Source organism: Pagrus pagrus (genome assembly GCF_965226575.1).
Source record: "Pagrus pagrus genome assembly, chromosome: 22".
Classification (NCBI taxonomy): Eukaryota; Metazoa; Chordata; class Actinopteri; order Spariformes; family Sparidae; genus Pagrus; species Pagrus pagrus.
In genome coordinates, this window is record NC_140204.1 from 7,995,296 (window position 1) to 8,019,532 (window position 24,237).

Sequence of the window (24,237 nt, forward strand, 5' to 3'; positions counted from 1 at the left end):
CTGTATGAAACCATTTTTATTTACTTTTTTCCAGTTGTTAAAACAAGTCCCCATCTACTTCTGTTGTTTAGGAGAACGCTGCATCGCTGTTTTGCTGTGAAGCTCCAGAAAACTTCACCTGACTTTCCATCAGCATGAGGATGAGTGCATAATGAGTACATTTATATTTTTGGGTGGACTTTTCCTTTAAGACAGCACTGCTCACTTTGCACAAGACTTAATTAGCATGTTTGATAAGATTTATTTAAAGGCTGTGTAAAGGAAATTCGGAGATTCGCTTCAAAACACAACAAACATGACGGAAAACAACTGTTGAAAACGTGAAAAGACTGAAGCATGAAAACATTATTATATAGACTGACTCATTTTAAACATTTCACTTTTACTACATCCGTCAGCATATTTTGACATTCTCGTTGTTTCCGGTCAACTTTTGCTTTAATTTCATCTTTAGGCAACAATCACATAAATGTTAAGTCAACAAAATGTCAGAAAACAGTGAAAAATATACTTTCAAATTGTGCATTTTGGAGTCCATAACCCAAAGACTTCCCATTAATATTAACAGAGAAGCAGCAAATCTTCACATTTGAGAAGCTGGAACAAGAAAATAATTGATTGTTGTCATTTGAAATAAAAGAACAGCATTTTAGGTGAATGACCAACTCTGACGCCGATCTACGAGGAGTCGACATAAACACTGAAACGTTGTGGGTGACGTTGTTTTTCCTTTTATCTGACTCCACCTCCCAGTTTCTGCAGCACTCCCAGGCCTTTCTCATCGTACTCTGCCTTGCTCAGCCAGAAGGAGTCCTTGTCTTTCATGATGTTGGCCAGCACCGCTCCGCCGAGGAACACCAAGTGTTTACGCCTGGGAGGGTCCTCGATGCGGATCTTAAACTTCTACATGAACAAAGAGAGGAGACGTCATTGTCACAACTATACAGTCACAGCCGTGGTTGCAAAAAACACAGCAAGATTTGGTGGGAAAACATGGTGGGCGTTGCCTGCTCAGGCCTGTGAGAGCCGACCAATCAGAGCAGAGACTGGGCCTTAAAGAAACAGGCACTAAAATGAGTGTTCAGTCATTGTCTTGTTTGTTTTTTTCCCCATTATGATTTGTTAAATATGAAAAAATGGAAATAATGGACCTTTAACTCTTGTACATCACACTATACCACTCATAAAATATGTTTTAAAAATACAATTAACTGTCAACACATGACAGGAAAACTCTTAAAACAAGTCTGAACATCAACAGATTGCAGGGAAGTAGGCAGCACTGTCTCACTCTCCAGTAAAGCAGACATATTTCTGTATATTTAAATCCTTACTGATAGTTTCTCAGTGTCTCCGTCCAGCACCCTCTCCAGGTAGAGCTGCTTGATCTCTCGCTCCAGTCTGGATGGCAGGCCGGGGTACATGGTGGTCCCTCCTGACAGAACAATGTGCTTATAGAAGTCGGCCCTGCTCAGAAAAAACAAATCCAAGATCGGAAATTAGCATGTTTTGTTTGTCTCATATCTTGGTTTTATGTTAATACGGTAGCTGTGGGGTAAAAGCACAGACAGCAGTGAGGAGACTCAGACCTGAGGTCAATGTCTGCAGCCTGGATGGTGTTAAACAGCAGCTCAGCCACTCCCGCTCCCTCCACGTTGATGAGATGAGGCTGGAAGAGAGCTTCAGGGGCCCCGAACCTCTCTCCACCCACCTTCACTTGCCGGCCGTCGGGGAGCTACACCGGAGAAAGGAAACAGCTCAACATCACGGTGTCAGACAGTCCCTGCTACACAGCAACAAAAGATTTCATGTGAATGTTGGCAGACATGGTAAGATCCAGAATAACACCACTGACAACCCTCTCATGTTTGTACACTAATTAGAAAATTAAGCTGAAGCTAGAGGCCAGTTAGCTTAGCTTAGCTTAAACCATTTAACTTCATGTAAATCCAAATGGTATGACTTGTTTTTCACTTCAGGAATTGGTGGGAGGACATTTTACCTTATGTTTCCTCCTGTGTCTTTATGCTAAGCTAAGCTAATGGGCTGCTGGCTGGAGCTTCATATTTACCACACAGGCACAACAGGCTCTACCTCTACAGGACCTATATAGCCACAAACAGATACATTACCTCATAGCTGTGCATCCTGATCAAGATCTTTAATTCAGGAAGCAGCAGTGCTAGCACCACTTTTGTCCACAGGGGCCGCCAGAATTAACAAAATAAGAGTCCCTCAAAGCCGCTTTAAGTAGATTAAAATAAAAAAAGGCTGTCTTAGGATTTTGTTCTGTAACATACTGTGAATGTCTCCACCAGGTAGGTGGTCTCCGTGGCCAGGCGCTGCTCCTGCTCGATGTTGTATCCCACGTAGCAAAGCTTCTCCTTCAACATGCGCACAGTCTCGAAGTCGGCTGTGTGGTTGAAGGCGTAGCCGCGGAGAAGCAGGAGCTGATGGTGGGAAGAAGATAAACAGTTGTGTTTTCTCTGCTCGTCTTATTTTCCTAATCAATATTTTCAGACTCTATCTCACAGCTCACCTTAATGAGGTAGCGTGTGATGTCACGTCCTGCGATATCCAACCTGCGCGTGAGGTGGGGTAAAGAAAAGCCCTCGTACACCGGGCAGATGTGGGTGACACCGTCCCCCGAGTCGACCACCACGCCGGTCAGCAAACCTGCAGACGAGAAACAAATTCCCAAACATTTCTAATAAGTGAATCCATCCATCCATCAGTTAATCTTCCAGGAGTGTTGACGTCTTACCCTGAGCGTACAGAGTGAGCACAGCCTGGATCGCCACATAAATGCCGTGGAACTGGTACTTCTCAAACATGACCTCGGCGATCTTCTCTCGGTTCTTGGTGGGGTTCATGGGCGGCTCGGTCAGCAGGATCTTAGAGAAGAAAATACGAACTGATTGAATAAAAAACCTGACTTTTTAGTACTTTCTTAGTGTTTGATTTAGACCCAATTGGCCTCGCTCTACCTTGCATTCTGTCGGGTCGATGTTCAGGCGATCGGGACCGAAGGTGTGGTCCCACAGGTGGAGCATGTCGTCCCAACAGCGCACCATGCCGTTCTCCATGGGGTAGGCCACCTCCAGCATGGAGCGACACTCGCTGGCCTCCTCGCCCACCATCAGGTCCTGATGGGGCGAGAACGGGAGGAGATCAGCCCGAGTGGAGGCCGACTTTAAAGGGATAAGAGCCGACCTGTCTGTCTCTTCTATATGTTTGAGTGATGCTACGTGTGTTAATTCTGACGCCGTCCTGTTTTTGCTTCGCTTTATTCGATTACTTACAGATACGATGAACATAAACACTATAATGAAGATGCTTGTGATTATAAAATATCCTTTACTTTCACATTTTACTCTCTGTGGCGGTGACCTTTGCCCTCCTGCTCTAAATGTCTGTGTGCAGCTCAGTAAGGATTACACAGTTCAAGGTCTGAATGATTTGTGTGACCTCAGTGTGCGAACTTAACTGTGTCTTAGGAGGCTCACCAGTGTAAGACACTAAGACACCTTGATTCGTGTGAGCTGAGAGGTAAGAAGAGCCGGACGAGAGGAGGTAGGTCAGATGTTTAATGAGCTGAACCGGACTTACAGTGTGAGTCTAGACTCACCAGTCGTTCCCTCTGCATTGAATAGAGTACGACAACATGTAGACAGAGGTGGAGATGTAAAAGCACTTGTATTAATGTTCCCTGTCAGTGTTTCAGTTGAAATGTCCACGATTGAAACCCAAATGCCACCAGGCTGATTTCATCCGCCAGGTGACCTCACCTTTATCTCTATGTTGCCCACTTTGGTGGTCGATCGGATGATCGGTCGACCCACCATGGCGGGGAAGATGTGGTCGGGGAAGTTGGACCCAGCGAAGCCGCACTTGACAAACTGTGGAGGGGATGTGAGAAGGAAACATATGATTTGTGAATTCAGTTCTCGTTTTCGTATGTCGACTGAAACCAAGAGACTGTTCGCACGGCCCTGAATCGATGCTGCATGCACACTCTGGATACTTTCCACTCATAAATCAGTTGCATTGAGTTTAATCTGACACTAATCCAGGAAACTGCCCCTAGAGTGTATTATCATGATGCATTTACCAGATTGTCTCTTATTTATCAGACAAAAGCAATTTTGTTACATTTTTAAAAGCACAATTCATTCAGCAACCACCACATATATTGTTACACTGCTTTTAAATGGCTTGGAGGTCACTGCAGACTATCTGCTGCTCTGCCTGTCATGACTACACCTCATACCGCAGCGTCTCAACTTGTCTTTATGACCAGAGACACATTCCTTAGCCTGGAGGGATGCAACACATTCCTGGCAGACGCAGATGTAAGACACAGCCAGTTTGAGCCTACAGGTACACTTCCTGATTCACATTTGTTTTAACTGCAATGCCTGGTTATCAACATTTACATGTCACAATACAGTATTATGTAAGTAGCCTTTAAATCTCTCTTCCTTCTTTTCATCCAATTATTGCTCAGCTCAAAGCACTGCAACCATTTATGGCAGTGTGTGCACATTTGAGGCAGCCTGACAAGTCTGGACAGATGTGGGATCAGGCTGCAGACTCACACCCTTCAGATGTTATCCACTACACGACCCAGCAAACGTTACTTTCTGAACACACCTGGTGTCAGTTTGCATCAGAAACACCGTGAATACAATCTGATATCTACTGGAACAGAGGAAAGACAATAAGCAGTGCTGTTGATAGTGCTGTCAAGCTGCTTTAAGGGTAAAATATAGACACTTTGGACTGTTTGACTTACCCCTGTCCCATTGTCACAGACCACCACCTTTCTCCCCTCGCTGTCCATGCTTCAACAAATACTATAAACAGCCTCCTGTCAGCGCAGGGGTCTCGCTAACAAGTCACCAATTCACATGAATTTAGTAGCGCTGCAACTGACAGGTAAGCAGAAGTCCTCTTGCTACTCCCTTCAAGCGAGGGCGGGATTATTGAACGTGGGGACGCCCACTTGCTGTGGGAAGGGAAGCACTTTTGTTTTAGGGAAACAGGTAGTGATCTGTGCAATGATGCGTTCACAAGCAGTTGTTGAAGTTGACATTCAGAGAGACATTTCTCTACATACAATCACTGTTTTCTCTAGTAGGCAGATACAACTTAAAGGTGCAATGTGTGCGACTTTTAGTTGAAAACATTTAAAAATGAACTGAAGTTAGCATGCTAAACTGCTAGCCCCGACTCATCCCCATTCAGGGCTGTTGTGCTAGCAGCGTTAACACCAACACCTGGTCTCAAAGCTCCCAGTCCGGACTGCTAGCTCCACAGCTAACTGAGCTAACTAGCTAACGGCAGCTACAGTTTGCAGCGTTTAGCGGTAACTCTGGTAATACACTGCCACCTGTCTTAGTATGAATGTATGAGGTGGCACCTTTAAGCAGTCGTGATCTTGCATTTGAATTTAAAACTGGAATTGGTAATATTTAATAGATCATAGCATCATACTGTAGCTAGTTAGCTCTGTTAGAGGTGCAGCTAGCAGTCCGGCATAGCCTATCCCTTAGGCTACTAGACTAGGCCAGTGCACTTGTACTGTACTTTTTGTTTTTTAAATCACTTTAATAAAATATAATTACATTACATTTCTTAACACGATTTACACAACAGCATTGTGTAGGCTTTGTTTTTGTAGGCTGCTGTTTGAAGCTATGCCTATAAAGAAGGTAAAAACAGTAACTTTAGCTAAGCTAGCATTAAATAAATCTAAAATGTCCAACCTGGCTGCATCTAGTCCTTCAATCAAATGGCTTCCCAAAGTGTGGCTGATAGCTGAAAGAGATATCTTCTTGTGATAAATTTAAAGTTACTATCGTCAGATTAACATCAATATTATTTCAGTTAGCTTAATAATGCTAACAGCCCTCAAAAGACTCCGCCCCCTTCATTTCTGCCGTTACCGTTCACTTCCGGTCGCCATCTTTGTTGCGTTCTGGAAACAGACACAACTTGTTTGTGAGCAGAGTTAAAAAAAAGCTGCAGAAACATTACTTTTTCCCAAACTTGGGTGGAGGAATATTATGTGAACCTAAAAATGCCCTGAAAACAGTGGTGAGTGTTGTCAAACAGCCTGTGGTTGTTTTTAATTTGAGAGTTCTGCTTGTATCTTCAGAAAAACATGCTAGCTAGTGACTTGAAGTTTATGCTAACATCAGGAGTGCTAATTTCTTTCTTCTCTTAAAACGATGGTGACAAAAGACATAAACCAAGTTAGTGGTCTTAGTCTGTGTACAGCTGTGATAAAACCACTGTACTCCAACAGACAGCTGGTGAATATAAAGGAGCATTTAATTTAAAGGCAGGTGATTATTGGACTCTGGGGAGATGTTGACATGCTAACACCTAGCTGCATTGCATTGCTATAACAGATGAAACTGGGTTATAGTTATAATTTAACCAGTTACACCTGAGCTTTTCCTGCTTTGACGCACTCTTAAGGGCTGCAGCCAAAGATTATTTTCACTTTCAGGTAACTTTTCAGTTCAGTTTTGCATCCTGAATCCGATTCAGTTGGGAAGTTGGAAACCACTTGACGTAATATGTGGCATAATGTAGTGCTAATGTAGTGAATGAGTAAGTCTTTATTCAGTCTTGAGTTTCGTCTGTCGCTCACATCTCACAGCACAGCTCCTGAGACACTTCACACAGCAGGGGGACATCTCACTTACTGTCACATCACAGTAAAAATACATCTTTGTTTTCACCCACAAGGTAAATGAACCTCATCATTAACGGCTCAGTTTGCGGAAATGGGAGGCACCGTCTGTAATTAGACTATAATACAGTTGTACACAAATGTGATTGACAGAAAACTAAATACTCCGTGTATCCACCTAATACTGTACGATAAATGTAAGAATTTATAGTTAATCTTAGACCCTAAATTACAAAAAACACACTTTTTCATTTAAACAAAAAGCAATTTAAGGATATTTTCACCACTAATAAGCTACGTAAGTGCTACATAAGTGCTACATAGCTTATACTGATAAGATATGAAACATTACAGTTCAGCATTCAGTGCTGAAAAGTAGATTATTTTGAATAAATTCATGATTGGTTGATTGAAAGAAAATCCACCAACTATTTTGATAATCAATGAATCATTTCAGTCAAATGTATCAAATATTTGCTGGTTTCTGTAATGTAAAATGTAAGGATTCACTGCTTTCTTCTGTTATTTATGATAGTAAATGAAGATACTTTGGGTTTTGGACTGTAGGTTGGACCAAAGAGGCAGTTTAAAGTTGAAACTCTGAGCTCTGGGATATTGTAATAAACATTATTTACAATTTTTTTGACATTTTCATCAGCACATTAGTCGATAATGCCAATAATTGTTAGCTGCGGCCCTTATAAACACAGTGAGTCAGTTAAACTTTGGATAAAAATAGGTTCATTTATTTACATAAAACATTTACAAAATACATCTTTTCATCGACATGCAGTAATGTGTTGTGAGAAATGAGGGTTGTAAGAAAGACAGCGGACATTAGGCCTTTTGAGTGTGTCGTTCGGACGCGAGGACACTGACGAGGTCTCACTGTTCTCAAATGTAAGAGGCACATTGAGTTAAGACCGATCAGTGCTTTTTACATTCTCGCTGTGTCTGTTTCAGCTCCTGCGGGATCATGGGAGCAGCTCAGGAGCGTTTACAAAAAGCCCAACGGACATTTCAAACAGAGAAGTGAACAGGTAAAAACACGGCTGGTAACAAAATGCTTTGTATCTTAGCAGCATCGTTAGTCACATAAGGAAAAGTCTCATTATTATCTGTGTTGCATTGTAAAAGAGTGATGCCCTTAGTTCCTTTTTAAGGCAGTGAAACATGTTAAACTGGTCAGTCACTGTGTCTACATGCACATTACAACCTGATTACTCAGAATAGCAAGATTAAGGTCATAATCATGAGCAGCACAGGCAAACGTGACTGTTTGAAGACATTTACACGATAAAATAAATAATTGAGAAGAAATATGGATTATGTTTATGCTGATAGTTGATGAAGCTCACCGGCCTTAAGCCAGTTATATTGTTTGTGTGACGCATCTTGCCGTAATCTGATAATAACCAAATTATCCACGTGCATGTTAATGTAGTTATATTATTAGCCTACTCAAGGCATCGCTCATAGTGTTGTCATACAAATGAGTTGTGTATCTTAGATGAGAACTATTAGAAAATCTTCTATCCCAAAATATTCACTGAACCGGTATCAAAAATTCACATTAATATTCACATTATCTAAAGGCCCAGTGGCTTGAGAACGCTGTTGTCCGCGTAGACGTACCCGCTCTATGTTTGCCTATCAACAGTGCTGAGTCGTGGTCAGCAAACTAATGCATATAACAGTCAAGGTCATGTGCCATGGTGCTTTTTTTTTTAAGTGCATGCTGTTCTTGCATATCATTCCCCTCACAATGTCCACTCATCGAGCGACCTACTCTTACTGAGGACACCTCCAGCGTGTCCTCAGACAGTTCAAGTGTCTCTAACATACAGTCTGAGTCTCGCCTCCGCACAGAACGAGAGGCCGTCGTCTCAAGACTCGTACTCGCTGTCGCTGCTGACGGAGATGTCCGGGGTGGAGGCTCCCGTCCCTCTGCGCTCTGTCTCCGTGCTACAGTCGCTGGCCTCCGGGCTGCCCAGGTGGCGAGGGGAGCTAGGCAACAAGTGGGGGTGATGGCGGCGCTCCTGATGGGAGCCGTCAGGAGAGCTCTCGGAGGGCAGGAGGGAGGGATCCTGCTGCATTCTGGGTGGAGGGAGAGAAATAAGAGTTAGGTACCAAACTAGCCAGATTTTCTTCAAAATTTTTCAGTTTTATTCATAATCAGCAGGATCACAGGTCATTTTTAAGGTTACCTGTTCTTTGCAGATGCAGCGCGGTCTCTTTGGCGGCGGTTCTTGAACCAGTTGCCGACCTGCGTGGGCGTTAGTCCCGTCGCCTGGGCCAGGTGGCGTTTCCTGGACGGGTTGGGGTAGGGGTCCTGGAGGTACCACTCTCTCAATAAACTGCGAGTTCTTTCCTGGAGGACACACAGAAATAAAAGGAATATTTAGATACACAGTTTCTCATCACTAGACAACACAAGCTGCACTTTACTGGCACTGAATTACAAGTTATGAGCAATAAAACTTCATGGCAGCACTCTGAAAAGACACCATATGGTGTTTTGATATCATCCTATTAGACCTCAATAATCTTATCACTCTCATATGATGCTCAGTATAATCGTATTAAACTGGATTTATAAATAGATGATTAAAATCTACATTAGAAGTGTACATGACGATGTATATCCACTAAATGGGATCATGTTAAGGGGCTTAATAGGCCGGTGGAGAGACGATCCCTCCTCAGGTCTGGAATTAAAGATTAACGGCACTTATGAACAATACTTCATACTGCCACATGAGGGAGATCGCACACACACACACACACACACACACACACACACACACACAACAAATTAGTGGTGTTATCACAAATTTAAGTGAAAAAGTAAAGCCGAGAAGATCCACTAATGATCTCCAAACCTGAAAAATGTTTCTGATGGTGCTTAAGACGCTCTGCACATCAGGACATCACAGGTGACTAGTTTGTGAAACAATAAGTGGTTTCTAACGGGAGAAATTTGAAGGTGATGCAGAGAAAAAGTCGCTCTTCAACATGGATTAAATGGCAAATAAATGGCTCATGCAGACTCCTGCAGGTCTGTGCTGACAGACAGGAGCAGCTGCTGATTAAAGATTAAACTTAAATGAACTCTGTGAGGAGATCTGAACTTTACAGTCAATGTTACAGCAAAGAAACGAGGAAAGAGGTGACCATTTAACACAAGAACATTTTAGATATACACATAAATAACAGGAGTGTGACCATATGTAGGATTAATACAGAATTATAAGTGTAAGCTATATAGAAAATCAACATGATGTCTTCACACTAGTTGGATCAGTTTGTCTGACCTTGTTCAACAGTATGAAAACTTTATGTGATCTCTGATCTCTGACCCACCACACTAAAGTAGTTCAGCACACTTCAGGGCAGAAGGCGGAAGGATAACCGCAGCTCTTATCACCTTACGAGCTCAAACACCAGGCTGCTTGATTCAGCAGCGCACCTGATGGTGAAGTTTCAAATGTCACGATGCAACTTCATATCATCTTAAAGCATTTTATAACATGATGCGACAATGATTAAACACGGGAACACGTGGGACCCTGTCACCATCAGCCATGTGGGTTAAATTACAACACTACACGGTGTTTACCTTGAAGCAGTGCGTCTTCTGCTCGCCGTCCCAGATGGTGCGGGGCAGGGGGAACTTCTTGCGGATCCGGTACTTCTCCACCGGACCCAGCGGCCGCCCTCGGAGCCTCTCCGCCTCTCGGTAGTGCGCGTCCAGCCACAGGTCCTGGAGCTTGGCGTGCGACTCGCGCGTAAACCGGTGGCTCTGGAGGATCTGATAGAGAGCGTCAAAGTTTCCTCCGTGGAAGGCGACCAGCGCTCTCGCTCGCATCACCGACTCGTGTCGGTTCAGCGCCTCCCCGGCTGAGCCGGGCACGGCGGCGGGCAGGGACCAGAGGAACCTGCCGAGGCGCTCGATGTCCCCGGTCTCCTCCAAGTTCTCGCACACCCGAGCGACCTGGTCCGGCGTGAACATCGGCAGTGGGAACATCTCGGCTGGTTGCGTCTCAGTAGCTCACCGAAGAAGTTTGGAGATGTTCGCAAGAGCGCATGAAATGATGTATCCAACCGCGCGTAAAGCTCCGTGCGCTCGCTGCTTTCTTTTTTAAGTGTATTGACTCTCGCAGCATCTATCTGCCGCCTCTCTTACGCAACTCTTTCCTGGTATTTGGGCAAATGTTAAAGCCGGTGCACGACGGCGGCTCCAGGTTTCCAGAGTCGAGCCGAATAAAGAAAGAGGACAAGGAGTCAAACTGTATTTATAGCGAGATACAATTAGCATCTCTGTGGTTGTTTTGAGAAGGATTATACGTCCCAGCCATTAGCCTCTTAGTGGGGGGTAGTGTGTACAGAGGTGACTGGCTGATCAGCTTGTTTGGCTTAGCCTGAGGATACATTGACTGCCAGGATGACTGCAGTGAGCAAACAAGCGAGGATAGGTTATTTAATAGGTCGGATCTGGTGGAGATGGAGCCCTCAGGAGGAGATGATGAGGATGGAGGTTGTGCACTTCAGAAAACACCAAGCAGAACCGAGAACATGCAAGCAAAATGATGAGAAGAAGATTGTTTTGCCTTTTATAAATGACTGAAAACTTTATTTGACTTTACTTGGGTGGCACAATTAAATCGCAGTCCTCATGGTGATGACAATTGGTATGACATGCTCCTCGACATTTGGCCGACAGGACACGTCTTGACACAAAGCTGGAGCGATCCCTGACCAGCTAATACCCATGTAATTAAAACAGACGTGGCTGCACCTATGGGCTATCCCCTGCGACCTCTTGCCAGGCCAAGACGTGGGACGCCTGTAGACATCGATGTATGGCGGAGTAACTCCAGGACAAGGAATTAATGATCTGCTGCTTGGTTCAATCCTTCTGATCTCAGTGACTCATTAATCAGTCTTAGGATAATTTTCTTATTAATCAGGTTAAGGATCCTGGAAGCATCTGTCAGCTATAATGCAAACATGTTACACTTCATTTGCACATCATAGCCTAGAGGGCTAAAATATGTGTTTCGCTAAGCATCGGTGGACAAAAGCCTGAACCAAGAATGCAAAGTTATGGATATTAAACGTGCAATTTCACTCCAAGCCTACAATAAACATCAGACATGGGTTAATCCCTGGATTGAATATGAGGCTTTGCATAAAGGTTGCAGTCAGGTGAAGGATCATCTGGTTTAAAATAAGGTGAAGAGGGTTAAAATCCGCCCTACAAATCTGTCTACAATACAGATATGAGCAGGCCGTCTGATCTGAGAACATCAGGAGTCCATGTTTGTGGAGGCAAAGAGCTCGGACAGTTCGACTTGTTTGTTATCAGGAGATCCATTTTCTTTCACAAACAACATTAAGCGTAAAATTAAGTTTCACAACAAGTTTGTCATCTTACTATACACACTTTGACACAGTATAAGATGCATTAAAGTGTTGTTAAACTATTGTAGATACAACTGATGCACACGTGGAGTTACAGAAAAATCAGCTGACATCAAAATAAACGGTGGGATTTATGAATAAGATCAATGTTCTTCCATGATTTAAAATTATTTGTGTATGTCAGGTGTCATCTGAAGAACCTTTACTTACACATTAGTCAGATCTTTAAACATTTGCTGATAGAGACAGAAATATCTTACATATCAACATTTTTTTTCCTGAATGGATATTCAGATTGTCCTGTCAAATCTTTCTAGTTGTTTTCATTTAAGCAATTAAAACTAAGGTTTTATTTTTTCTTAACATTATAATGAGTTTCAGTTTCAGAAAGGACCCATAAAAGTTGCAAATCACAATATTATAATTTATGTAAAAGTTGCTTAAAGATCTGTATTTATAGTCACAATTTTGTATAAGCTTGTTTTGTCAAGGATATAACTGTTATTAATTATTTTATTTCATTAATTATTTTAATCCAATTTTACACACACACACACACACACACACACACACACACATATATATTTATATACACACATATATGTATGTGTATATATATATGTACACATTTTTTTTATGCAAAACAGTAAAACTACCTCAAATCACCACAACATAAAACAGTAACATCTGTCAACCCAGCAACAATCCCCCCCAAAAATCCCAAATATATTCAGTTTACACTAAAATAAGACAGAGAAAAGCAGATAATTGTCACATTTGATCATCCAAAATGAGCAAATAGTTACTTCGATCGATCGATCAATTATCAGAATTGTTAATATTCACTCAGTCAACTTGTCGACTAATCCTTCCAGCACCAGTCATCTCCCCAAATCTGCTCCTGAGATGCTGGTCAGAGGAGTTTGGGGTATAGAAAGCGTATAGAATTACTTTATTAGCAGTGGGCAATCATTTGATACGTGTTAGATCCTAAATCTAGATTAAAATACCAGGTGGGATTGTTGGGCTAATGGAAAGGGGAGGGGTGGAGAAATGAGCTCAGTGACGATCATGCTCACAGTTAATCTAACCCTTCCAAGTTTCAGACACTTCGCGCCACTGACCAACACCAACACACACACACACACACACACATACACTCACCTTCATTACAAGAAATCCCCCGACCCCAATCTGTTTAACACTTTGAGAGCAGACTGAACCAAAATCTTCTTAAGCGCTCCCAAGCCGTTAGAACAGGATGAATGATAAGATGGTGATGGGATGAACAGATGATGTATGTGTTTGTAGAAGGGTGGGGGTACCGGGGGGGGTTAATTATACCGTATATCTTTGTAAAATAGGAAATCTTGACATCAATGAATAGATGTTGTCACTGATGTATTAAGGAATTACAACCCTCAAGGCATTTTTTTGCCGATTTAACCTCTGCTTCAACGATTAAATGTGAAACCTCGGACCTCAGAGATGCTCTGGGTCCCATCACTCGCCAAAAACCGACGCTTTGGGATGGCGTCCGATCCGTCCTACAATCCCAGAGCGTGGAGTCAATCTTGCAGTGACCTCGACCAGAGACATGACAGACAACACATTGGCCCCCCTGACAAAGTCGACCCCAAGCTACCTGAAGGCGACTTACAGGAACAAGAATGTAAACAGACAATGGCGTCTGAAGCAGTGTGTATGACACCGACCCGCTTGTGTTTGTATGCTAGTCTTTCTGTTGGGATGTCGTTAGGTGTCCGTCAATTGTCGTCTACTATGACACGCTACACAATCAATTATTGAATAATCCAAACGTTGTGGTTACAAACTCCCCCTTCACCTCCCTACACTCGTATTATAAGGGTAACAAAACAAAGCACACATTAAACAAAGTTAAAGAAAGATTTGATTGCTAGCATTTCTACATGTTCTACACATATTGCGACAATATCGTTATCGTTAATGTGTTTGGCCACGATAATCACCTAAGGAGAATCTGATACTGTGACAGCCCCAGTCTGAACTCAACCATTTCATTTACATGTTCTCTAATGTGACCCTAACCCTCCAACAGCCCAAACACATGCAGGCTAGCTGAACTGGAAATACTTTTGCTGTATCCTTATTCAGGTGGTGACTCATCCAAAGGATATGGCACACCAGATCTGAAAGCCAGACTGAGCTGATGACTTATCCCGGTACATCCAGGTGCTCTTCATCAAGGTAAAGTCAAGTTTTTACAACCACATAATGGATTCAAGACACTGGAAACTACTAAGGGTACTGCGGTTGTGTTTTTTTCAAATACAAGCAAAGGAAGGTGGAAGCTCTTAGCTAACTTTTTAGGAGCATTTGGCATGAGACAAGCCTTGTGGACGCACAGTATCTGATATTAAAATGCAGCTTTCATAGAATATAGTCTTAATAGGGATGCAACTTATGGGCGTTAACCATATGATAGACTCTTGACACTGCCTCTTAATACATATAGGTTGTAGCTTGATATGTTGTTATGTGGCTCAAGTGGTGACATGGCAGGTTTATTGCTTTATTTGGTCACTGTATTGTCTTTTAATCCAGGAACACACTAGAGACGATGTTAAACAAGCTTCAACAATTTCACACACACACACACACACACACACACACACACACGCACACACACACTGCCTCATTGGCTGCATCCAAAGATGGTGGAACCCCACTTGGCATAATTAATTAGTGGCTTAAACAGAAGCCTCCTGCTTAAAAAATGACCTGTTGATTTTGCCAACAGGCAAAGCGGGGGGCATGCATCTTGTGTGTGTAGGTGTGTGTGTGTGTGTGTGTGTGTGTGTGTGTGTGTGTGTGTGTGTGGAATGGGGGGTATTACCATGCTGTATAAATCCACACCAAGCACAATTAACAAGCAATTGGGAGGAGAAGTAATTAGTATTATCTGCTTATCACCGTCAACCCCTATTCTAAGGAAAATGGGTTAAAAAACACACAATGACACATACACTCATGCACACACACACACACACACACACACACACACACACACACACACTCACGCTAATTCCCTCCAGGCAAATGTGTAAGGGCTAATTACAATCTCATTTGCAACTCAATAGCAGTATCCTCTCAGACAGGTCTATCCCCCTCCCCGCGTCCTCCCCTCCCCTCGTCCCCAACATACTGTGTGTTAGCTTTACCTCTCAGCCCACGCCGGGGGCACTCACCACACAAACGACATAAAACTGCTTCCCCATCCGTCGCTGTGTGGTGAGAGAGAGGTAGATCTCTTGATTCAATAGACACAGGTGATATGAGGTAAATGTGGACTGCATCTTCAGCAAACACTGCGGGGGGATTTCATGAAAACTTTAGAGGTTTAAATTAGATCTACAGCTGAGTTTGGTGGATATTTTTGCATTTATATTACATATGAATAAAAATTAAGAAAATAGTGTGAATATCTGAAGCATTATCAGCTGTGCTGTCTTCAAAAGTTCGGTCCAGTAAACACTTTCAGAGCATTTTTTGCACAAGTTAGCTGAGATATACAGTCCCAAACACAGTGATAATACATTTAATGTCATGGAAGAGTTTAAGAAAACTATTTTGGCTATTTTGGTATTAAAAAAGGCTTCAATAATGAAGCTGTTATAATATATTGGATCGCTGTAGATTAGAGTACCTTCAATAGCCTACAGTAATTAAAGTAATTCAAATTATCTGAACCTTAAACATATACGGCATCTAACCTCGAGAGCTTTCCATCAAGAATCCCTTTACATCAGCTTATAATGACATTGCAACAAGCACATTTGAGGGATACATTTCCCCCTTTAAGACTGTCAAAGAGCTTCAGGAAACCAGAGGCAGACTCTGTGACTTGATTTAACTCTCTTATGAGGTGCTGTGTCACTGTGACATTCTAGCATTTGCCCGGAAAATCCCCTCTGGGTGAATTAATAAGTGAGTCAGAGCAACAAGCTCCTTTACACTTCAGGGTGTGAGGTTAAATGCTATCAGAGATTATTTGTGTAATAAGATGTTCCTTCCAGGTATCGTTAAGAGGTGTATTGTTGTTCTTTCCAGTCAAACGAACCACCTCCAGACAGTATCACATTCCCTGTTTGAGGGATCAGCTTACCATCAAGCTCACGGTTAGCTGGCAAACTCCAGTTTAAGCCTTTAAAAAATAGCCTGGCAAATCACTGCTCCCACTGGATTATTTGTTTACTTGTTCACCGATTGTGGTCATAGAGCTTTTAATAGTGAGAGCTGACTGCCTGGGTAACACTGCAGGTGACGTCATGGGTTAAAGAACCATTCTGAGCCTGGATGGTTAACCCTGACAAAGCCTGTGGAAACCCTCCGACGGCTGGTGTTTGTTTGAAGGAATCAGTTAAGGAAAGCTGCAGAAATGTGTTGACTCTGCTCTGTTTTTTAAAAATAATTCAGCCTAAGCGATTTTCATCTTCTGAAGCTGTGCTCTATCTGTTTACGAACGTAACTGTAATGCAAAATTATTGTTTATTATTAATTATTATGCAAAAATATTCAATTTTCTCAATATTTGGTATAAAAAGTCATTACACAGTTTTAAATTTATGAGGTCTTATTTGTCACAAACATTTTCTCTAACTTAATTTCTCCAACTTTTATGAGTCGACTTACACATCTTTAAATTCTAACACTGAACCTAATACTGTCTTTGTACTTTATATCTGCATCAGGACCACAAATCTACAACATACCTTTATACTTACCTGCAATACTTGAATAAAAAACAGATCATTTGTCCAAATCTCAGGCTTAAATTTGGTTAAAAATGATCATGAAATAGTCTGATCAGAGTTGATTGATGGCACTGCAGATGTGATCTAGTGTAGTCTTTGTTAAAGTACTACAAGGACTGAGAAAATTATTTAAAAAATGTTCTTTCACATCAGCTTTGTTACTCATTATCTGCACGTATTGGTCTTGGATGATTGGTGGATAAATGAAATTGTTCAGTAAAGTTAAAGTTATTTTTGTTCTCATTTTTATTTTTTAGAGCAACAAGCGCATTAAAACGCAAAAACAGTGCATGAAGATCTTCTCTGAAGAAAAGGTCAAAATACTTTATTTGTAATTTTATGAAAGACACATTTTACTTGAATATTGCCCAATTATTGGTATCTGTCCTGCCTCATCATAAAAACCCTCCTCTGCTTGCCTCCATCATCATATGTAACAGGTGTTACTGGTGTTGTTTAGGAATCCTGAGGGATTTAAGGTGGGACTTATTCTTACCTAATACTATAATGCTCATTAATTCCTGCTTTGGTGACTTACGTCCCCCTGATCCTCTCTGGTCAGTCCGGTCCAGCCTCGCCCTGCTGACGCTGACAGGGCCGCGACAGAAAGGCCGCTCAGCTGTCAGCTGGGAAGAAGCAGTGGACAGATCTATAGTCTTTATCTATGAAGGCGGGAACACGGGATTGTAAGACAGGGGTATGTGTATGCAATGGCACAATTTTGTTGGTTAGGGAGGGGGAAGAAACGATTGAATCCATTTACTTGTTGCATGACGTCCCTCAACTGGAAATTGTGGGGTGAAAGCTCATGATCACCAGCGCTTGCCCCGTTGAATAATGACACAATTTGTCCTGGTTTTTCTGTTTTTTGGCTCAAGATGCACTCTGATCTTTATTTAAACTGAGTAGATACTGAAAAGATAGTACATGTGGGCCAGACTTTTCTACTTTTGCATAAACATCTGTATGAGGACCTTAGATGAATATTAGATAGTCATCCACAAAAGGGCAAAACAAGTGGGCTTAAGCACAAAGAAATTCATGGTTCAATATACGCCATGGTTCTGTGGGCTAAAGGAGAGACCCATATTCCTATATAATGTGTTTCAGAGGCTCATATCTGAAAACATGACATTCTTCAGCCCGTCCTCACATCTAACATGAAAATAATTTGACCATTTCGGGTTTTTTTGTACTCAATATTGATCAGTGCCTGACCATGAAAGTTTGTTGAGGTCTTGATTGATTCTTGTCAATTTAATATTAAAGTCTTGCACACAGTGTAAGCTTTCCAATCCCAATGGCCCAGGTATGCTATTAAATAGGGCTCCAATTAACATTTATATTTGTGATCAATTAATCTACTGATTACTTTCAGAACTACTAGCGACCTATTGTTTAGCATATAAAATTTCAAAAATTGTGAAAATTGCTTCTTTTGTCCAACCAACAGTCCAAAATTCAAAGATTCTTTGTTTATGATCACAAATGACAAACAAAAGCAGCAATTCCTCACATTTAATAAGCTGGAAAATGCTAACAAGTGGTTAGGTCAACTTTCATGCTGTTGTTATTATTATTTAGCTACTGTGGCATCTGGCAAGCAATACAGAAGTATCCACTGCCGTAACACCGGACTACAGAGCAGCTTCTTTCTTCAGGTTGTGAGTCTCCTCAATTCATCCTCAAAACTCCAACTGAAATAATTGGTATTTTATTTTTTTATCACCCATTTATGTTTTTTAATAAGCTGCACAAAAAGACTACAACTATTATTTAATTGTACAGTCTTGGTCGTTAAATGATAACTTATTGACTCTGAATCTTAAGACTATTATTCACCAATCCTCCCACTGACTGGTTGTGGTTCAGCAGGAGTTTTATCTGCACCTTATGCAAAATCTAATATAGTGACAACAAGAAAGTACACCAAAAGTAGTGAAAACAAACACAGTCACACTCACTGATGGCTTATATTGATTTTGTCATGTCGTTTTGTCGAATCAAGCTCAACAAAAATTCAATCTGTCATGTAAATCCCACTTAATCTCCTGTAGTGCTGCTGCGATATTAAGTAGGTCTGTAGCCAGGTTTGTTGATATCAGATCAGCTAAACTATGGCAGGAGTAGCAAGAAGTGATGATATCACTTCAGTCCTTCAGGTAATCTTTGAGACATTGTTGGCATACACCCAGTGGTGTTGTGTCAACAGTAGAGTAATTGTATCATAGCGCCTATCATCTGCTACTGAATCACTGTGATAAATAAGCCTTGTATTAGTGCGATCGATCGAAGCAGAATTAACTCACTGCGCTCACGGCAGCCACTGTAAATGTGTGTGTGTGTGTGTGCCTGTGAACATATGTTTCAGCGCTTCAGTTCACGTGTGTGAATGTCCAGCAGCACAGCATGACACAGTTAATGTAAGGACGAGAACTGACTGCAGTGTGTGGATAATGTTACCTCAAAGATCAGCTTCAGACTGAGTGTGTCTATAAAAAAACATCTAAGATTATCAACGACGCCACACAGGTCCTCTGTTACTACTTTAAGCTGCTGCCGTCAGGAATGTGTTTCAGATTTCTAGTTTGTAAAACAAGTTTGGCTTTAGTCATACCTGCAATGATCAGTCGACTAATTGAATACTTGTCAACTATTAAATTATTCACAAACTATTTTTATAATTGATTTTTTTAATCATCTTTTAGGGAAAACATTTCCAGATTCTTTAATTCCAGCTGCTCAAATGTGAACGCTAACTGAATATATTTGGGCTGTGGAGAAAACAAGACATTTGAGGATCAGTTTTTCACCATTTTCTGACATTTTCTGGACCAAACAACTAATCAATTAATCAAGAAAATGACTGACATATTAAACAATAATGAAAATAATCGTTAGTTGCAGTTTTTTGAATAGAGCCAAACTGATTCTCGATTTTTTTTGGGCTGATTTACACACATTTTCTGCAGTGATCTTTCTCAAATCACAAACACTTGCTTGATATTTTAGTTCAACAATAAACTTTATTGTCCAGTATGACATCGGTACACTAAAACAGTAAACATCACTGTGGATTTAGCGTATTTTTTTGCATTATAACTATCTGTGACAGGCCAATACTACTGTCTGCCTGTGAACAGTCACAGTACAAGAAATGCTCAGTGATAGATGCACCTGCACTTTTGACCTTCTCCTAATCCTTGTGTGTCAAACATAAAGTTGCTGGTGTGAATGAATCACCTTTACGTACGTTTGTTTGCACACTCGCTTGCCTTGAACTGCCCGTTGAGGGACGATTAAAAAATACTTGGTTAATTGGTGACCATTGAAGATGACTCGCCTATGTTTTTATATTTGTGTCTTCACGTCTTATGTGTGTTTTCGCGCTGGGTTCGTGTGACAGCAGGGGTGGGAGGCTAAGAGGCGTTAGCTTGGTGAGAAGGATTACCTATATCTGTTAGGCCTCCTTTTCTTTCCCCAGGGCAGTGTCACGTCTCATTACTTCTGTCCTCCAGCCCGGATAGTCTGGCTCTAGCTGGATACATTTAAAACGCGGGCAGCCTGGGCGTCCAAGAACACCAGGTTTAGAGGCCCAGTGATATGCGTGCCCTTTGCTTGAGAGGCTTTTATTTCAGTAAGCAGACAGGTAAACTTCTCCCAAAGCTGGCATTGATGGCAGTTAAGCCTCCACTTGTTTAAGTGAAACGGATGGCTGCATCTCGGAGAGCGACGTGCTCAGCGTGCGGTTACAAGCTGTTCTTGTGATTGTGGCATTGATAAAGACCCCAGCTGACGGACCTGTGTGTAATTAACGCCTAACATCACACATCACATGTAATGAGGAAGAGTAGAGGGGAGGTTATACAGGAATAAAGCAAGGTGGAGAGGTTTCAGTCAGTTTCAGTTCAACATTTTTGGGTTTTCTTACTATTGGCTGGACAAAACAAGATATTAGAGGATGTCAAACCAGCCTGTGAGAAACTTTGAAAGGCATTTTTTTACTATTTCGTGACATTTTGAAAGCAAACAAATGAATAAATAATGAAAATTGCTGAATAATTGGGACTCGTACAGTTTCAGTAAAAAGAAGAAGCGACTGTTGTCACACTTTATTGATAATAAACATTCAGTTTTATTCTTGTCAAACTTGCTTATGTATTAAATGTATCTCTATTTTATATCATTATCATTAATCCAGGAATTATGATTGGCATGTTTCACAATTTTTTGACATTTAAAGGAGAAAACAATTAATTATTGAATCAATAAGTTAGTTAAATGTACTACAAGGAGGTTCTTAAACAGTCTCAGTTTAACACTGGTGCCTTTATATGACCTATATAAACAAACAAGACCATCAGTAATAAGATTAGCTATTTCTACAGTTTTTCTTAATGCATGTAACTGGGTCGGATTGCAATTATCCAGGGTTTATATCATCTAATTAAAACATTTTGAGTGCTGAGGATGAATAGGTAGTCTGGTGGTAGTAGGTTCACATTGTTTCAACATCATCAACATCGACTTAAGAGTTGTGTCGACTACAACTTCCTTGTATGCTCGCCAACTTGCCACCAAACCTCAATCAAGTCAGGAAAGTTTAGTAAGTAGTGGTATAATGTTAATTTTTTTACTATGTATCATCGTCTGCGCTCTCTAACATACAGCTTGAGTGTGGCAAACACAACATTATGTAATTATAGTCATTACAGTGATATAATATATTCTAAATCCCCTTTGAAAACACTTTAGTTAACAGATCATTTATTCAATAATTGTAAAGGACTCTTCAACCATCCCTATAAACCATTTGGCCTAATCACTTGCAAATCCTTCCAGTCAAGTGGCTCATTAGAAGAAATCACTGATGTTAAGCTGAGTGGCATAAACACCCTCTATAGTCCTTTTCTCTTCAAACTGCTGTTAAACATGCTACAAGGGACAAACAAGCAATTCATTTGTACCCATTTTCCATTTTGCGAATTCCTTCCATCATCATGGGTCATTGACTCCTTCATTTCTCACCCATTCACTGGCCCAGAAGGACCCGTCTGTGTCTACAATGCCTGTACTCTGACCCCTTGCTCTCGTTGCCCTCACCCTCTCCTCCCCCGCCCTTCTCTGGAGGAACCCCCCACCGCCTGCTCATCTCGCCCTCCAGCTGGTTCCCTCCACCGTCCAGAAGCCGCGGAGCTCTCCTGGCCTTAGCAGGGCGGCTAATCTAGGTGGCGGGAGGCCTCCCTCCTGCTAGCGTACACAAGAGAGGGCAGCCCTAATTGCTTATGTCGTAAAGCTCTCTGACCCAGATAAGCCTCCATTCCCCAAAGCTGTCGATATAAACCCCACTTTACCTCACCAAACCTGCCTCTCCTGATCCACACAAGCCACCCCCCCTCCCAAAATTTCTGCACCTTCTGCCACATTATTAACACCCAGGTCAGGGGGAGAAGAAATGAACACCGTAGGGTAGACGGCACATGACATCTTTGGAGGGAAGTAATTTTCTCGTTGGGTGAATGCCAACAGCTTATTCGAGGAGCTGTTTGTTGCAGGAAAATAACTTTTTTAAGCTGCTTTCTTAATTTATGTGTTTTTACGTGAGAAAGAAAATGTTAAATCTAGCTCAAAGGAGAACGGGAAAAGTTTGGGTTAAAACAAAACAAGTCTTTTTTGGATTAATTCTCATAAAGTATTATTTAGGACTTATTTATAAGTTTGGAGTAAGAGACATCTTTGAAAAATGGAGGCGTGAGATATTGAGCTGAAAGCAAAAGTGCCTGATATTTGGTTAGACGGATGACGATCAGTTATGCCCAACAAAAGCTGAACTAAAGCCAGAGCAGAGTTGCGTGCTACTAGCTCTCGCGTGCCTGGTTCAACATTGAGCCCGGTAATGAAGGCTTAGCCACAGAATGCCACGGTGCCTCGAACAGTCAAGTGCCGAATGTCACACGTGCTCTACTTTATACCAACAGATGGCCGACTCACCGGTCAACACTTTAAAGCTACGCAAACTGTTATTGTTTTTCATTTTCAACTTTCTAAAACCTGCCTTGGCCATACAGACATATTAAAGAGGATATGATGAAAAGCATCATGGAAAATGGTTACTGGGATGGTTCAGCTGTTTTGTTGAAGAAGTAATTCAATACTTATCAAACCAGTCTGACTGAGTACTTCTTAAAGTCTAGTTTAATACCTGTCTTAATTACTAAATAGGAGCTTTTAATTGGATGCTGGCCTGCTTCACCCTGTAATCACCCATCACATGCTATTGGTGCAGGGATGCCTTTAAACCTCCATCCTAAGCCAGGTTACAGCACAGGTTAATGTCAACTGTGTCAAGTGCTTGGTGAACGATACTCCGACTGATATCTCGCAGTTTTTCCTCTTTCCACTCAATTTCTGCTCATATGAGTGAAGGCAGCCACACTGTGTTTGTCAGGAACTCGTTTTTCTTTGCGTGTCTTGCCCTCAGCAACTTCGCCTCCTTCTAAAAGCGATAATTGGAGAAACACTGTTGACATTACTGTCATTACGAGTCCCTCTGGTGAAGATAATTGATTGGATTTGTACATTTCCAAGTGCTCAAAGACCTTTCTGATTACTGAGGAGATTAAAACTAGCAGCACCACAGTGTAGAAACACTCTGTTCCAAGTAAAAGTCATGCGTTGAAACATTTTTTATTCCTTTAAGAGCAAAAGTATTAGCATTCAAATATACTTATTATTATTAAATATTCCAAAATGGCATATTTCAGAATAATGTGTATTATATTATTGGATCATAATGTCATTTTTCCACGTTTGACAAAGCTGCAATTTAATCCTTTAATACGTCCACTAACAGTGCTTGTTTTAGCCACAGACAGGCTCTGTCAGGCAACATTACAGAAAAATAATAAGATCCTTCTTGTTATCAAAAAGTCTTGTTCAAGGAGAAGTCTCGCTTTGAAATCTCGCGTGAAGTGAATTGTTGCAGGAAGACTACTCACAACTCGAGAGAGCGACACTTTTGGTTACAAAACACATCTTGTTATTGAACAAAAAGGTCTCTCTCTGGAGGAATTGTTTCCATAATGTTGTCAGACACTTAAAGACAACCTCAGCCTGTCAGCGACAAAAACAAACACTTTTAGTGGATGTAATTTTGACGGTCGGAGGATGACGTGGCAGCCGTTGCAGCTGTGTCTCGGCTGCCAGCTGAGGCGATCTACTGTACTGATATAGTATGAATCATTTACACACCAAACATGTAGATATAGGCCCCAGGTTTTAAAAACACTGGAATTCCCCTTTAATGTGTTCATC

At 41.5% G+C, this 24,237-nt stretch overlaps 3 protein-coding genes across 7 annotated transcripts in view; 1 reads left to right on the forward strand and 2 right to left on the reverse strand.

The window, feature by feature from the left end:
* Window position 1: 1 nt before the first annotated feature.
* Window positions 2-5,924, reverse strand: LOC311252080 (actin-related protein 2). 2 transcript variants are annotated; one of them, XM_084344912.1, is made up of 9 exons: window positions 5,769-5,924; window positions 3,789-3,899; window positions 2,988-3,146; window positions 2,765-2,894; window positions 2,540-2,676; window positions 2,301-2,450; window positions 1,590-1,735; window positions 1,335-1,467; window positions 2-903 (listed from the first exon to the last, which is right to left on the reverse strand). In XM_084344912.1, the coding sequence occupies exons 2-9, from the start codon at window positions 3,843-3,845 to the stop codon at window positions 733-735; spliced, it is 1,083 nt and encodes a 360-aa protein (XP_084201038.1). In that variant the 5' UTR covers window positions 3,846-3,899; window positions 5,769-5,924; the 3' UTR covers window positions 2-732. The 2 variants fall into 2 exon arrangements, with proteins under 2 accessions (XP_084201038.1, XP_084201037.1); XM_084344911.1 differs by lacking the exon at window positions 5,769-5,924 and adding an exon at window positions 4,796-4,943.
* A 56-nt stretch (window positions 5,925-5,980) lies between these two features.
* Window positions 5,981-24,237, forward strand: part of clcn3 (chloride channel 3) — a 67,049-nt gene continuing 48,792 nt past the window's right edge. For 2 of the 4 annotated variants that reach the window (XM_084344624.1, XM_084344627.1), the window contains exons 1-3: window positions 5,981-6,099; window positions 7,667-7,743; window positions 14,264-14,356. The gene's annotated coding sequence lies outside the window, so the exon portion shown is untranslated. The remainder of the gene's footprint in view (window positions 6,100-7,666; window positions 7,744-14,263; window positions 14,357-24,237) is intronic. The other 2 variants (XM_084344626.1, XM_084344628.1) reach the window with 1 other exon arrangement.
* On the reverse strand, window positions 7,752-10,730 carry six7 (SIX homeobox 7; the record flags this gene model as incomplete). The annotated part of the gene is made up of 3 exons (XM_084344632.1): window positions 7,752-8,800; window positions 8,911-9,074; window positions 10,323-10,730. 3 exons carry the CDS (start codon window positions 10,728-10,730, stop codon window positions 8,590-8,592), a joined length of 783 nt encoding a protein of 260 aa, XP_084200758.1. The 3' UTR covers window positions 7,752-8,589.